The sequence below is a fragment of the Euleptes europaea genome, chromosome 11 (assembly GCF_029931775.1).
Source record: "Euleptes europaea isolate rEulEur1 chromosome 11, rEulEur1.hap1, whole genome shotgun sequence".
Classification (NCBI taxonomy): domain Eukaryota; kingdom Metazoa; phylum Chordata; class Lepidosauria; order Squamata; family Sphaerodactylidae; genus Euleptes; species Euleptes europaea.
The window spans coordinates 29,463,115-29,479,528 of record NC_079322.1 but is presented as its reverse complement, the minus strand read 5'-3'; the positions used below and the strand labels follow the sequence as shown (position 1 = coordinate 29,479,528).

Genomic DNA, 16,414 nt, shown 5'->3' with positions numbered 1-16,414 from the left:
CTTTACACTGATTTTTGGGAAAGAACAGTCACAAGTCAAACAGATACGAAGTAAATTAGGGCTAGATTGTAACATTTTACAAACTGGGCAATAGTAGTACCTCAGAACAAAAAATGCTGTGAAATGGACAGAACGTTTGTTCTCTGGCAAAGAAACAGTTTTTCAATGTTTGCTTTTCAGACAGCTAAGCAGACATTTAGTGGGCCTGTGGACAGCTGAAAATGCAACTGCTCTGAATTTGTTGAAGCGTATTTTGGTAAGAGAAACTCTGTTTTAAGTGTCGGTCAAATATTATACGTTTATAATATTTTGCAAGTGGTCCTCACACTGCTCCTCAAACAACAATTTTTTTAATAGCTGAAGAAAACATCTGAGTTGAATGTTACACTTATTGTGCTTATAGAAGAATCTGATATCGCTGAGGACTGTGGTGGGATCTAAAGAGGACTCCCCCCCCCCAAATCATAGCTCTTTGCACCGTCAGAAGCCAGTTCACAAGTTTCAAGAGAGGCTGTCATTGGTTGGGTGTCTTTTCAGAATGGAGGTGCTTCTGAATACTTGTAGATCCTTGTATTTTATAGCAAAGCATAGATAAGATCTGATTATCTGGTATTTTATAGTGAAGCATAGATAAGATCTGATTATCTGGGCCTGGGTCTGAAGAACTGTGCAAATAATTCAGCAAAACAAGAAGTCCGGTGGTACCTTAAAGACTAGCAGTATTTATTTCAGTGCAAGCTTTCGCGAGACAGAGCCCACTTCTTCAGATACAACAGGAGAAAAAAACCCTTTTATCTCAGTTTTACATAAGTGCGGGAGGTAAAGGGGTTTCTTTCTCCAATAGAATCTTAAGTGGCATCTGTCTCACAAAAGTTCACACTGGAATAAATGTTGTTAGTTTTGAAGGTGCTGCCGGAATTCTGTTTTGTTACAGTGCGGCTGCCCCACTGGAATCAATTAATTTTGCATGCACAAGAAATTTGGGTTTGTGTTTCTTAATAAGCAATTCCTCATTGTATTAAAAACATCTTTTGAAATGGAGGAAAGCTTTAAAAGCAATTTTTGTTATTTTACCAGGGTTCTCGTGATCAAAGGGGGGAACACAGTAATCCCATTGTGGTATGCCCAAGCCTTTTGGTATGTCTTTAGTAGTTCTTTAGATGCCAGACCCAAAGAAGAAACAGAAGTATACAAAACATTACTGTTGTACACACAGAGAGAGAATGTTAAGACTACTTCACACAAGTCATTATCCTATCTCCAGATGATGATCTCCATTTAGGGTATCAGTGTATACACAGTCATGTCTGAAAACAACATTAAGTCTATGTGGTGTGACAACTTGTTTAGAAATCACTCTGTGGCATATGTTGGGGTTTTGGGAATAATAAGTAGGTGCAGAATTCCCAAGTCAAAGGTCGTACTATAAAAATCTGAAAAAGCAGCAGCAGTAAAAGGTGGGTGCTATGGAAGATGTTCCATGTATCAGGGATGAAGAAAGTGCTGTAGCAATCTTGAATTGGTCTAATACCTTTTAGACAAAATACAAGCAGAGGACACGTCCTAAACATTTTCTGTAAAGCGGCATGTAGCTCAATTAAGAAAGGTTTAAATGTATGTTGCATTGTGCCCCTTATATTTCACACAATAACATTGTTTCAGCTGTGTTCAGTCCCTGACTTGTGTGTGCATATTTGCTGAGTAGTTGTTAAAATGCATTCTGACTTGCTTTTGAATTCAGAAAGCTTAATTAAAGAAATGTTATGAAAATGTATGTAAAATGTATATAAAAATGTAAAGGAATGTTATTTCTTCCTTGTTTTCTTTTGTGACTTAAGCCATCAGGCTTGCTATTATACCTAGACAGCAATGACCCAGTTCCTGAGAAGGATGCTGATCGGATGCATATTAGAGATAACTTAAAAATTGCAAATGTAAGTATGAATTGGAGTGGGTTTGAATTCTGTTTGTGCCTCTTGCTATTTGCTTGTACCTGTTTTTAGGGATGAGGCACTAAAATTTTTAAACATGCTTCGGATTTGCAATTACATTCCCAGGAAATGAATTTTGATTAGAGCTTTGTTCTGCAGGATCAATATGGCAAGTTTAATAAAGTGCCAGAGTGGCAAAGACTTGCAGGAAAAGCTGCTAAGGAAGTTGAAAAATTTGCCAAAGAGAAGGTGGATATTGTTTTGATGCACTGGAGAGACAAAATGGGAATAGCTCAGAAAGAGGTAAGACTCTTAGTACATGATGCAAAGCATGCTTACTTGGAAACAAGGTCTCCTGGAACTCAGTGAGACTTGCTTCTAAGTAAACGTGTGTAAGATTGTAGCCTTAATATTCTGTCACTGTATTTCAATATCTTCTCTTTGATTTCCCCCCACACACCTCAAATCTATTTTATTTAATTGATGCTGTTGGAGCAACTCTGGAGTTCTTATGTGTTCGACGTTGTCGTCTTGCATTCAAAATAGTTAAGAATAGTGGTGATATCTTTATTAAAGGTTATGGCTGGTCTTGCCTGTTGCATCCATGTAGGGTGTTAAATTAGGACGTGGAGTTCCCAGCTCATTCATAGCTTCATCCATGGATTGTGACCGTGGGGCTGTTCCATACGGGGAAATTTTGAATATACCAGGAAAGGTTCTAGGTCTTAATGCTGGACAAGAATATTGCAGCTACCTATTTTTTCCCCTTCCCTTCATTTTTAGGGGTTGTGAAATTTACTAGACTTTTATATGCTTGTTTAGTTCAAAAATTGCTTTTGCTCCTTTTTTGCTCCTAGCTGTTCTTGACTGATTAGGTGGGTGCGAAGGGGTGACAATCGTGTTTTTGACAGCAAATGTATGTAGGCTGAATACATCGGAGGCACCATCCACATTGGCATATTTTCTTGTTACTTGCCTTGTTCCTTTCTTTTCCTCCTATTGTGGTTCTGCTGTGGAGCTGCCTTAGCTGTGCAGCTGGGTCCCGTTTCCCTCTTTTGCTGGGCCATGCTTTCATTCATCTCTGGGCATGTGGCTAGCTCATGATTCTGTTAGAGCAGTCAGGAATTGATCTCTTAAAGCGAGAGCTGCCTGAATCAAAATGACCTATTTGCTAAAGTTAACAGTTCTTTTAACATGTAGGGGCTTGCTGCTTTACTTTGCTCTTGTCATGGCAAAGGAGAGGGTGACCTGCATCTCTTGTTGCTTCATAAGTAAATAAGCTATATGTGGAAGATTGAGCTTTGCATCGAATTATTGCCGCCTTGAGCCTGATACTGAATTATCATGCACAACACTATTTTTTATGGGATGAAATGAAAAATTGGGCACTAGTTCAGTTTCTATATATAGAAACGGCCTTTTTGAGTTGCTTATTTGATGGCATGTCCTGAGAACTGTAGTTAAACTTTCCAGAACTGCATGTATTACAAGCAAAACTACTAATACTCCCAAAAATGCAATCTGTTTTAAGCTTTTTGCAGACTACACGTTGGCTCGTGGGTTCAGGTTTCTGCCTTTGCCATTTAGTAATCATGTTTACAGTGAGGCTTATTGTACACTATTCTGGTTATTACAAATTTGTGTGGGGCAACTCTTCTGGTCAAATATTGATTTTTTGTTTTTCTGCTTCCCAAATACAACCAGGACAGAAACAATATGGTGAGTTTGAGTCTTCCTTCCTTTCTATAGACTCCCTTGAGTTATGCCTGGCATGTGGAGACTTCTGTTGGTGCACAGTAGGGTTTCTAGTATCCCTCGGCCAATTGGGCATGCAGTTTTCTGTGTAGCTACTTAACGTCTTTAGTCCTGCAGGGAAATAATTGTGTCTGCACTAACTTGCTGTCCTCCCTTCTCATTGTGGGTATTCCATTCCAGTTTAACAGGTGTGCTTGTCTTTCCCAGTCATTTTGGTAAAATTCCAAAGGTGCAACTTTCCCGCAAGCTAGTTTGTCAGTAGCACAATACTGCCTTGGTATACTGCTGCCTCAGCACCTGGCAAAGAGATGGATCTCAGCAGAAAGAGCACCAGTTTGTTCAAAGAAGCTGGGGCATAGCTAGACTAATCCCTTGCTTGATTTGCTTATCTGTCCTAACATAAAACTTATTCTTGTGGTATAGTGACCCATTTTCACATTCTATAAGTGTCTGCTCCACCTTCTGTTTTTCTTTGGCTTGGAAAAAAGGCTGTGTATCTGTTATGGACTTCCGGTACCTCCGTTCAAATAGGGACATATAATCAAATCTTCTGTATTTGGTAGCTGCTGGAAATGGTTCTAGTGTGTGCTCAGTCTCATTTCACAGCATTCCTTTAATTGTCCTGGCCTCAAGTTTGGCTAATTTTCTCTCGGCAGAATATTAATCAGAAGCCGGTCATATTGAGGAAACGGAGGCAAAGAATAAAAATACAAGCAAACTGGGATCTCTTCTACTACAGGTAAACCATTTTTTTGGTGGTTGGATTGGAAAGTCTTATTAAACTTTGGTCAGAACTGCAGTTTTGAGGCTTATGTACAAAAGTGCATTATTAAAATAATTTGTAAAACAAGATAGGAAGGTTTTGAAGTGAGGTTGACCCAAGCATTCCTGCCGTAATGCCAACAAGAGTCTTTACATTCCAGCAGCCTTTTAATTTTGAACAGCTGTGATTAATTTTTGAATCACTGTGATCAACTGCAAGTTTTGGATTTGACCCTCCGGAAGCCACTTGCAGAATTTGAGGAGGTGGGCTGTTTCACTTGATTTCCCTGACCCATAGTGCATTTTTCTTACAAGGGCTCTCCCCAACCTTGGAGAGGAGTTTCAGGACAAACAGCAGACCACTTAGGAAGAGGGAGGCAAGGAAAGATCCATTCTGCCAACACCTTCCTTGAGCTCTTGTGTTGGAACCAAGCCATCCTTCAGAAATTAACTCAGAAAGTTAATTCTCTTATTTCCTGATTATGTGGCATTGTGCTAGTTCACAGCTTGAAAATTACACATACAACAAATTGGGGAAAAGAGTAAGGCTTTAGATCCTAAGCCTTTCTTCCATTGGTGCTCCTCTTTGTCCCTTGTGGGCACTTTCCCCTGGTTCCAGGTGGTGGTCAGCTCATTGAAAGATGCCGCTGTTTGCATGAATGGAAGCTCCTGGTGTTACCCAAATGGCCCACATGTGTATATACTCTGACTATAGGTGCATCCTGCTTTTAAAGCGTCAGACTCCAATGCGCACATGTGCTCAGGGCAAATACTATTGCCTGATGTATACCAAGGTCTAAGATTTGGTCTAACACCTCGTAAGGGTGTGTAGGCTTGCAGAAATAAACAGGCGTGGGTTCAAAGTTAAGGATTTATTAAGAAAATAATAACCAAGGGAATTAGCAAATTGAATATGAAGTTTGAAATTCTCCTGCCCGCACAAACTTAAGTTAATGTTCTACAAATCCTAACTTCTGCTAAATTCTAACCTAAGCAAATGTTACTGATCTAAAGAGACAATTGGAGCAGGGAGAGAGATATGAGATTGGCCTGGTAAAATCCCATAGAGTTCATCAGAGGAAGAAGAAAGCGGCATGGGAGAGGGCGAGGCGGAGGAGCTAAGCACGGTCTTCACAGGTGCCTGAATTGAGAAGCCGGGCCAATTCCCCACTATGCATTCCCACATGGGGTTTTTTGGAGCCGGTTGCTGCAGCCCAAAATTTACTGTCTCCTGGATCCAGCCTAATCTCCAACAGATTGAAGTAGCCAGAAGGGGCACGGGTTGTTACAAGCTGCTGGTAGGTCTCAGACTTCCAAGAATCCAGCCACATCCTTAGACTGAACAAGCTGAAAGGTCTCCTATACGACTGGCCAGTCCAGCACCCTGGGACTATCCAATCCTGTCACTGCGAATGTAGAGTCCAAGTCAGAACGGATGGTTACATTGAGCAGCAGAGTTGTCTGCCTCCTCCAGTATGTCAGACCCCAATAGGCCCCTGACCACTTGGAAGAGTTTCTTAGGTCTACACTGTGTGGATACATTGGTGGTGGAAAAAGTGTTTCTTCACCACTGTCACCGCCTCAGAATACGCTTTAAAATGAGCTCTAGCCTGGGCCTTGTTGGATTTGTAACAAGCATCTCTCCACTGTCGCTCTAGCCGTCTCCCTTGTCTTCTCTTCATCTGCAGCCCCTCAGTAAATCTAGGAGCTGCTTGGGCTCTTAGTCTCGAGATAGACTGCAATCCTATTCTTATCCTCTTCAGCTGTTCTATTATACTACAGCTTTAATTCCTTTATAAAAATGCCCTCCTAAATTATGATATGGAACAGTAGTGGGAAATGTCTGCCAGCATCAAAATACTGTGTGAAATAGGCTCCCCATATCCTTGTATAGATTTCTTCAAGATCATGCTAGATCCAACTTGATTTGGAATTTCAAAACCCGGGAAGAATTGAGAGACACCCTGGAGTCTGAAATGCGGGCATTTCAGATTGATAGAGAACTTGGCAGCGCTAATGTCATCTCATGGAATCACCATGAATTTGAGGTATGTCTAACGTCTGTTTCTTGCAAACTCTCAGACTCATTAATTTGAATGTACCTGTATTAGTATCTATAGCATTATAGGATGTGTAGTATTACTTACTGATAGTGTGGAAATAGCTTATTTTTTAAAATGCCTTTTGTAGGTAAAGTTCAATGCTCTCTTGCATGGGTTGTGTATGATAACATGATGCCATTTAGCTTTATTAATTACACCAAAGTAGGGAATGTGGTGCACACATATGCATACTGATTTCTGTAATGTATCCAAACAGATACATGTAAGTACATTTTTAGCATCCATTGTAGACAGCTTCTGAAAATATGACGGCAAAGTTTCCAGTGTGGTCTTAAAGCAGTGGCAAGTTTCTGCCATGTAGTGGTTAAACACTTGCAGATTTTTAAAAAGTGTTCTTGTATTAATATAGAAATATGTAGCATCTGGTTTCATATTCTTAATCACAAACTGATTAGAATTCTCTGTCTCTGAGCATGCATTTGAAAAGAAAGCATAATGTGGTCTTTAATCTTGACTGAATGGCACAGTATTTACAAGGCATTAGTAGGTGGATTATCAACAGGTAATCCGCCTTGGGTGACTTTAAATATGCACCCTTAAATGTGACGTTAGAGAATGTTGGATAGATGAAGGGTTTAGTCATTTCTCTTGAGAAGACACTCCTCAAAGAAGCTGCTTTGTTTACTCTCAGAGGTCCCACACATTCTGGAACAAATGGGAGAAATAGGACATCCTCCATGCTTGCAATAGATAATCAAAACTATATTAAATGAAGTCTCTTTTGGTGTATCTGCTTCTGAGAAATTGCCAGCTGTGGGGCTTGCTAATAATAATTTTGCCTTGACCTCGATAGCCCAGGCAAGCCTGATCGTGTCAGGTCTCAAAAGCTAAGCAGGGTTGACCCTGGCAGGTATTTGGATGGGAGACCTCCAAGGAATATCAAGGTCATGACGCGGAGGCAGGAAATGGCAAACTGCCTCTGAACATCTCTTGCCTTGAAAAGCCTACTGTACTACCATAAGTCAGTTGTGACTTGGCGGCAAAAAAAAGAAAGAATAATTTTGTTCTGTTAAATGTCAATGTAACATAGAGAAAATAAGGAAGGGCTAGTTTAATCATCAGAACTACAATACCATACGTCTGCATAAACATCAATAGAAATCAAGTTTGTAAATCAGGATATGCTATAAAATAGATTCTCCAGTGCATAAGTATGCAAATATTTACATAATAATCCTTTGTTAAGTATAAGGAATGCATAATGTATTTGAAGGGTGATTCACAATGTGTATGTAAACATTGCTATATTGTGCTTTGTGTACATTTTATTTGTAGACTTGATTTTAATGCCTCCATTCAAGTTTACACATGCATGCACATGAAGCTGCCTCATATTGAATCAGACCATTGGTCCATCAGGGATAGAAATATTTACCCAGACTGGCAGCAGCTCTCCAGGCACAGAGGCAGAGCTCTTTCACATCACCTACTGATCCCTTTAATTGGCGACTGAACCAGGGACCTACTGCATACAAAGAGGGATGCTCTACCACTGAGCCATGTCCCCTGCCAAGTTTAAGCCAACATCATCAGGCATACTCCTTTTTCTCCTCAAAAGGGGGACTAAATAGAAAACTATAGTTGAGTGACATTTGGATTCTGAGATTTTATCATTCAGGTATTGCATTTGCAGGAACCCAACTTTGACTACTTAGCAATAATAGAGGACACTTCTGTTTACATTTTTTTTCTGTGCAAAAGGTGAAGTATGAATGCCTGTCAGAAGAAATAAAAATAGGGGATTATTACCTGAGATTGCTGCTGGAAGAAGATGAAAGTGAGGAAAGTGGAGCAATAAAAAAATCGTGAGCTGCTGTTATGATCCTATTGTTCTTCTTTTTTTAGAGTCTTCATGGGATTTTTCCTCCCTGCTCCATAAACCTTTTGTGTTGTTACTTACTACAGGTATGAATTTTTCAACGAATTGTACCACCGATTCCTGCTCACCCCTAAAATAAACATGAAATGTCTCTGCTTGCAAGCCCTGGCCATTGTTTATGGCAGATGCTATGAAGAGATAGGCCCGTTTGGTGACACCAGATATATTGTAGGGATGTTGGAAAGGGTAAGCATTTTTTCAGTTAATGTTCAGTTGTTGAGCGGCAGGGAATGCAAACATGATGCTCCTGACTATTGAACAAGCAGCTTCTTACAACTTGTCTGTGTGCTGTCTCCTGAATGGCTTTCTTTCTTAATGTGTATGTTTTAAAGTGTAGCATTTATACATTTCTAGATTCTGATGGCACTTTACACAGACACACACACAGGGTTCCTGAGTTGGGCATGCCTGATCACTGCAGACTCTAGAAAATTAAAGATGCCAGACAAATTTGATGTCCAGTATGAAAAAAGTCATAGCATGGGATTCTTCAGGACTCTTACAGTACAAAACCTGTCCTGATCATAATTACGCTACTCAGCTTGCTTTTACCCAAATAAAACATACATGCACAGCAGTGTTTGAGAGATCCCCACACTTTTTGGCTAGCAAATGAAGAAGGTAAAATAGAAAAGTATGTTTGGGAGACAGTTTTCCCATAATTGTGTTGCAGTTGTCAGTTCTGTACTGAACAACTAGATTGCTGTTTTGCAGCTTGAGAAAGCAGTTTAACTTTACTCAGGTCATTTTCTAGCACTTGCGGTGTCGCTATCAGAATGCTCCTAAATTTTGTATTTGCGTAATATGAAGTTGGAAATGATAGGATGATTTTATCTTTAACCTGTCTGCTAATGCATAATTTAAAAATAAATAAATGAAAGGGACTGATGGTGATAGTAATGTAGCACAGTACTTTAGCTTGTTCCTCTCATTAAAAATAATTTTCCGTCTTTTCCCATAGTGCACTGACAGACTTGAGCGGGACCGGCTGATACTGTTCCTTAACAAGCTCATTCTCAACAAGGTAATCCATCTGACATCTCTCCAGGATCAGAGGAGCATGCCTATTATATTAGGTGCTGAGGAACACAGGCAGGATGGTGCTGCTGCAGTCGTCTTGTTTGTGGGTTTCCTAGAGGCACCTGGTTGGCCACTGTGAACAGACTGCTGGACTTGATAGGCCTTGGTCTGATCCAGCATGGCCTTTCTTAGGTTCTTATGACATTGTAATGCCTTTTATTTATTCCTACATACCCTGTTTTCTCCCCCCGGGGGGACACAAAACAGCTTTACAGCATAATTCTGCCCTCTATATGATCGTCACAACCACCACCCTGCAAGTTCTGTTAGTCTAGGCTGAGTGTGTGTGAATGGCCCAGGGTCACCCAGCAAACTTCTGTGGCAGAGCGTGGACTATCAGTGTTTCTGCAAGGTGTTTTTCTAGTTGGTCTCTTCTGTTGCTAACCCCCCCCCCTACTCTATAACTATCGATATTATTTAGCCCTTTCTGAAGTAAACTGTTCAGGATGTGTTTTTTTATTCTTTTCCTTGATCTAGCAGATATCTGTTGCTGTAATTAGAGAAGCAGGAAGGAAAGGGATGTCACAAAACTTAAGCAATGGCAGGCTTTTCACTGACTTTCTGGGGGTACTGCGTTATTCTTAAGTGAACTGAAATATTTAAAGCGGGCTTTTAAACGTATTCCATTTGCAACAATGTTGTTCTTATTTTCTTTCAGAAAAATGTCAAGGAGCTCATGGATTCAAATGGTATCAGGATCCTTGTGGATCTCCTCACTCTGGCTCACCTTCACACAAGCAGGGCTACAGTACCATTGCAAGTATGAAATCTGTAGCTTCTTACCCTTCGTTATGTAGAGCTTAAAAGCATGTGACTAAAAGTATTGGTCCTGTTGCGGTAAACGGGGGTTCGAGTGTGGGGAGAGACCCAAGACCATTGTTTCAAGAAACAGTTATTTATTTGGAGCAGCTGCAACCCAGAGGCCCTAATGGGCAGAAATCTCTGAGTCCCGATCATACTGAGGAAGGGATATTTATCCAAATTCAAGATATGACAGCCCATCAACATTTAGGGCATATCTGATTGTATTACAGACAGAGAGGCGGCAGTATAGTAACAGTTTCACCCAGTTCTTGTTATGGTTCACTGTAACCCTCAGCGACTCTTGCCCCAATTACTAGCACACAGACACACAGAGATATCCTGCCCAGATATTCCCTTGCTGTCCTAATACATTTCAATACATTTACAGAAAGGAAAAAAGATTATTACAAATTGCTAAATCAGTGGATCTTCCATAGTCAGGGGAAGTCTACCTTGCTGTCTCAGTCCCTTGTGAATTTTCTGAAATGAACTCCAAATGGAGCCTCTTAAAGGGGGGAGGGTATGTTACAGTAGGAAGGGGGGAAATGGTGCCTTTCCTTGCTGGGCCCTCTTCCAGTCCCTGCCCTCTTCAGTCAGTGGACTCCTTGGTACATATCCTTTTGCATTGTCCTTACGTGTACCAACTTAGGCTAAAATGGATTATACCATGTTTTAACAAATGGTCCGCGTTTTCTTGAGCAACTTTGGAGCAAAATATTCAGTTCCTCTTAGAGTATTCTAACCTTCAGCGTACTTATTTTGTTGCTCGTTTTTTGGAGGCTGCAGAGAAGAGTCAAGAAGAGGTATTTTGGAGATGGGTCATATTTATGTTTTATGGTTTTATTGTTCAAGAGAGAGAAGGCCCTCTTCCAGTGCAGTACTAGAGCAATAACAGAATAACTTAACACCAACCTAGTAGCAGCTGTGCAGTCTAGCACATGGGGAAGAGATTGAGAGAAATACCCCAGAGAAATGGATTGTACTAAGTGAAGCCAAAACAAAAAGTCTTAAAGGGGGGGGGCTATTGTAAAAAGGAGAAAACTAAAGGGAAAGAGTGGTTGGATTCAAAAGGGGGTGGTGGTGGAAAAAGGTGAAACAAACGAAAATGCATGGGAAAGCACACAGCAATAACAACACAGATACATGAAAAGCAATGCAGTTGCACTAACTAAGCTTAAACACACTACCTATGCTGTAGCTGGTTGCTCAGAGCCTGTGCAGAGTTCCTTGTGGTAACAAGAAGCTGAAGGAGTCCTTAACCCCTACCCAACTTCCCGTGGACTCAGTTTCCCGGGAAGACTGAAAGCTGAAGACTGGGGAAAACCCCAAATGTACACATTTATGCTAAATGGAGTTGGACCTATGCCAGCCTCCTTTCTAAGACTGACAAGTGAATTTCTCCAATCCCATGCAAATCCCCATCTCAAGAGGCTACTTTTACCAATCAGAGCCATATCCCACAACAAATACCTGGTCTGGTCTAAACCGCTCCTTTGTCCAAAAGGGATTAAGTCTGCCAGGATAGTCCAATGTGGGATGGACCTGGAGTTGGGGTTAAACAGTGAAGTAGCCAAGTTTGCAGATGACACCAAATTATTTAGAGTGGTTAAAACAAAATCGGACTGTGAAGAGCTCCAGAAGGATCTCTGCATACTGGAAGAATGGGCATTAAAATGGCAAATGAGATTCAATGTGAGTAAGTGTAAAGTGATGCATATTGGGACAAAAAATCTCAACTTCACATATACACTGATGGGATCTGTGCTGGCAGCAACAGACCAAGAAAGGGATCTTGGGGGGGGGGGGGGTGGATAGCTCAATGAAGATGTCAACCCAGTGTGCGGCTGCTGTAAAAAAGGCAAATTCCATGCTGGCCATAATTAGACGAGGAATAGAGAATAAAACTGCTGATATCATACTGCCCTTGTACAAATCTACGGTGAGACCACACTTGGAATACTGTGTACAGTTCTGGTCACCACACCTAAAAAGGATATTACAGAGCTTGAGAAGGTGCAGAAAAGAGCAACCAAAATGATTAGGGGACTAGATCAACTGTCCTATGGGGAGCAGTTAAGACGCTTAGGGCTGTTTAGCTTGGAAAGAAGGCGGCTGAGGGGAGACATGATAGAGGTCTATAAAATTATGCATGGTTTGGAGAGAGTGGACAGGGAGAAGTTTTTCTCCCTCTCCCATAATACTAGAACACAGGGTCATCTGCTAAAGCTGGAGGGTGAGAGATTCAAAACAGATAAAAGGAAGTATTTTTTCACACAACGCATAGTTAAATTGTGGAACTCCCTGCCCCAGGATGTGGTGATGGCTGCCAGCTTGGAGGGCTTTAAGAGGGGAGTGGACATATTCATGGAGGAGAGGGGGTATTCATGGCTGTTAGTTAGAACGGATACTAGTCATGCTGCTTACCTATTCTCTCTAGTATCAGAGGAGCATGCCTATTATTTTGGGTGCGGTGGAACACAGGCAGGATGGTGCTTCTGCACTCGTCTAGTTAGTGGCTTCCTAGAGGCACCTGGTTGGCCAGTATGTGAACAGACTGCTGGACTTGATGGGCCTTCATCTGATCCAGCAGAGCCTTTCTTATGTTCTTATGACCTCAATACGTTTATTGTATCTAGGGTCCCAGACGCTCTAGGTGGCATGCCTGAGCCTTAGCAGGTTTTAGGATTTCTATCACAGCGGGTGTTTGTATTGCTGGAGAAAATTTGTCTGTACTCCTAGTGTGCGGCTAGCACATTTGAGACTGCATCTTCAGTGTCACATTTGAGACTGCATCTTCAGCGTGACATCTGCTGGACCATCTGATGTGAAAGATTGCTGCTACTTAGGTGTTATCTTAAAATTGCCTGTGTGTGATTAAAATATACATTTACGAGCTTGTTGAACACTGAACATTCAAATTGAAAATCTGTCATTCCTTGCTGGGTTGATGTAATGATCTGGTTTGTTTTGGCATTTTTCTTAGAGCAACGTAATTGAAGCGTCACCTGATATGAAGAGAGAGAGTGAGAAAGAGTGGTATTTTGGCAATGCAGACAAAGAGAGAAGTGGTCCTTACAGCTTTCATGAGGTAAGTTTATTATGCAGTTGCTAAAGAACTGGCATTGCACTTTTCTTGAAGGCTACATCATGTTGTTGGCAGATAATTAACATGAAAGGACAGTGAGGTGGGGGCATGTTCCCATGTTCAGATTTGCTTTATGCAGTCCATCTGGTCCTGCCGTTTCTACACGCCCAGAGTGTCAATCCAAAGAGCTGGTGGAGTATATCTGGAGACCCACACAAGCAGTGTGGTCTGCATAGCTGGCCTTATGCCAGTCGTGGTGGTGATGCCCTCAACCACACTGCAATGGGAGGGGTGTGCTCCCCAGCCTTCATGTCCTTGTTTTTAGACAGGTGGGACTGCCAGGGCCAGTCACAGAGTATTGGTTAGCACAGAGTTGCACCCAATCAATTACCCCCCCCCCCCGGATTGGCAAGAGAGAGAGAGCCAGCGTGGTGTAGTGGTTAAGAGTGTTGGTTTGGAGCGGTGGACTCTGATCTGGAGAACCGGGTTTGATTCCCCACTCCTCCACATGAGTGGTGGAGGCTAATCTGGTGAACTGGATGTGTTTCCCCACTCTTACACATGAAGTCAGCTGGGTGACCTTGGGCTAGTCACAGCTCTCTCAGCCCCACCTACCTCATAGGATGCCTTGTGGGAAGGGGAAGGGGATTGTAAGCCAGTTTGATGCTTCCTTAAGTGGTAGAGAAAGTCAGCATATAAAAACCAACTCTTCTTCCTTCTCACTGGTATTTTAAGCTGTGAAAGAGAGCTCTCCTGAGTCATATTAGTTCGGGTTGTTTTAGCTAGTGTCTCTGGTACAGCTGATTTTGGGGGAGTGGGCAGGGGGCGCTCTCTGTGCTCTGTGACTTGGCTTATTTGGGGGGGATGAGTAGAGGGGCTTTCTTTATGCCCTGCATCTTAGCTTATCTGTTCGTAGCCATGATTTCTCATGTTGTTCGGTGTCACAATCAATCTCTAACTTAGATGCTGGATTTGTGGGCCAAAGGGAAACTGACGCCGAAAACCCGTTGTTGGGCCCAGGGCATGGATGGGTGGCGGCCACTGCAGGTTATCCCTCAACTGAAGTGGTGCCTCCTCGCCACTGGACAGGCTGTGCTGAATGAGACGGATCTTGCTACGCTTATTCTCAACATGCTGGTCACAATGTGTAGCTATTTTCCTAGTAGGTAAGATATCAAACCACCTTTGTTAGTCTCTTGCCATGAAAACCCCAAAAGGAGTCGCCATAAGTCGTCTGCGACTTGACAGCCCTTTACACACACAAGATATCATCTGGAAGACTCTTCTGTATTGCTATAGCTAGTATTGCCTCTAGGGGGGATGATTTTGTGCATATGCCCCTACCACCATGTTGGCGAACCTATGCCATGCGTGCCAAGTCCAGCACGCCGAGCCCTCTCTGTAGGCACGCGCGGAGCGCGGAGCCGTTCAAAGCCTCCCCCCTTCCCTGGACTCCCCGCGCCCCCCCCCTTGCCGAGCTGGGAGGAAACCTCAGTATTCAGGTTAAATTGTCGTGTTGGCACTTTGCGATAAATAAGTGGGTTTTGGGATGCAGTTTGGGCACTTGGTCTCTAAAAGGTTCGCCATCACTGCCCTACCATATACAGATCCTCAAACATAGGTGAACAGGCCCAGTATACTGTGGCTACACAAAGAGGGATAGAAGCACATTTGTAACTACACTGTTACTGAAACTTGTGAAAGGGAGGTCTGTGACCATTTGAAGCAACAGATCTCCTAGGCTGATATGCCATGCATAACAATTATTTTTAAAAAAAGGTAAAGCTGACTGTGGGGCATAACTGGAAGGGGAAATGCTGATGATTGTAAAGCAGGAAATGGTGGGGAAGTATTTGAAGTAAAGTATATCACTATGTATATTGAATGATGTATAATATGCCCATTTGATAAAGGAAAACCTGTCATTTTAGAGATCAGGACAATGCCATTATAAGACCTTTACCTAGAGTGAAGAGACTTCTTTCTGACAGCACTTGCCTTCCCCATATCATTCAGGTAAGCTGACTTTTTTGCCGTCTGATCTTTATGAAGGAGTTGTACCTCAGTTGTTGTGTTCTCTCCGGCATCTTGTTTTATCCTGAAATATTTTCTCTTGATTGGATAATAGGGCAGCAAGTTAAGTTGGGCTGCCTGGTTCAAACAATGTAAAGTTTTATTTCCTTTCAGCTGTTGCTGACCTTTGACCCCATTCTTGTTGAGAAAGTGGCCATAGTACTTTTCTACATCATGCAAGACAACCCACAGTTACCACGTCTTTACCTCAGTGGGGTATTCTTTTTCATCATGATGTACACTGGTTCCAACGTACTCCCTGTTGCAAGGTGAGAACACAAAGAATGTATTCATGTGAGGTTGGAAGGGGTAGACTGGGGTTTTCAAACCCCTTCCCTATATGCTGTTGTACAGTAAAGGGTCAAGGCTATATTGAGGAGTGGATAGAGAAAGAGAGGGGTAAGTATTGCGAGAAGGAGTCTCTGAAGGAATGTGGCTCTTGATAAATTTCTGGGGAGAATCCAAGGACTAAGGGTTAAAGCAGGTGGGAAATCATCCGAGTGTGTTAATTTGTGTGTGCGCACGTGCGCGCAACTCATGGTAGGTAGTTAACCAAATGCTTTAACTTGATTTCTAGGTTTCTGAAGTATACGCATTCAAAGCAGGCTTTCAAGTCGGAAGAGGTAAGCAGCAGTCCAAAACAAATTTGCAATGTTCCTTCAAATGAGCAGAGCACAGCTATGTGTTACCTTCTGTTTAGCAAGTATACACAATTTTAGCTACTAGAATTTTTGCTTGTTGCTGGTCTGTTATCCTTGTAAGGGCAGAAAGGCAGGATATAAATTTTGTAAATAAATCCACAAACATCTCTAAGTCTGTCTTTGAAAGTTGTGTCTATCTCTGAGGAATCAGTGTTAGTTACAGTTGACAGAACAAAAATTAGAGCAAACTTCCCTTACTTGAATTCTGTTCTTTGGAAATA

General features: G+C 42.0%; 1 protein-coding gene across 1 annotated transcript in view; it reads left to right on the top strand.

Annotated features, from left to right (window-relative positions):
• Positions 1–16,414, top strand: part of DNAJC13 (DnaJ heat shock protein family (Hsp40) member C13) — a 66,452-nt gene that overhangs the window by 25,420 nt on the left and 24,618 nt on the right. Inside the window, exons 18-32 of the mRNA XM_056857229.1 lie at positions 181–256; positions 1,839–1,934; positions 2,091–2,234; positions 3,636–3,650; positions 4,343–4,425; positions 6,343–6,496; positions 8,273–8,376; positions 8,477–8,636; positions 9,412–9,474; positions 10,189–10,290; positions 13,318–13,422; positions 14,383–14,585; positions 15,351–15,435; positions 15,607–15,761; positions 16,070–16,115. Of these exons, the coding sequence (XP_056713207.1) occupies positions 181–256; positions 1,839–1,934; positions 2,091–2,234; positions 3,636–3,650; positions 4,343–4,425; positions 6,343–6,496; positions 8,273–8,376; positions 8,477–8,636; positions 9,412–9,474; positions 10,189–10,290; positions 13,318–13,422; positions 14,383–14,585; positions 15,351–15,435; positions 15,607–15,761; positions 16,070–16,115 (1,591 nt within the window). The remainder of the gene's footprint in view (positions 1–180; positions 257–1,838; positions 1,935–2,090; positions 2,235–3,635; positions 3,651–4,342; positions 4,426–6,342; positions 6,497–8,272; positions 8,377–8,476; positions 8,637–9,411; positions 9,475–10,188; positions 10,291–13,317; positions 13,423–14,382; positions 14,586–15,350; positions 15,436–15,606; positions 15,762–16,069; positions 16,116–16,414) is intronic.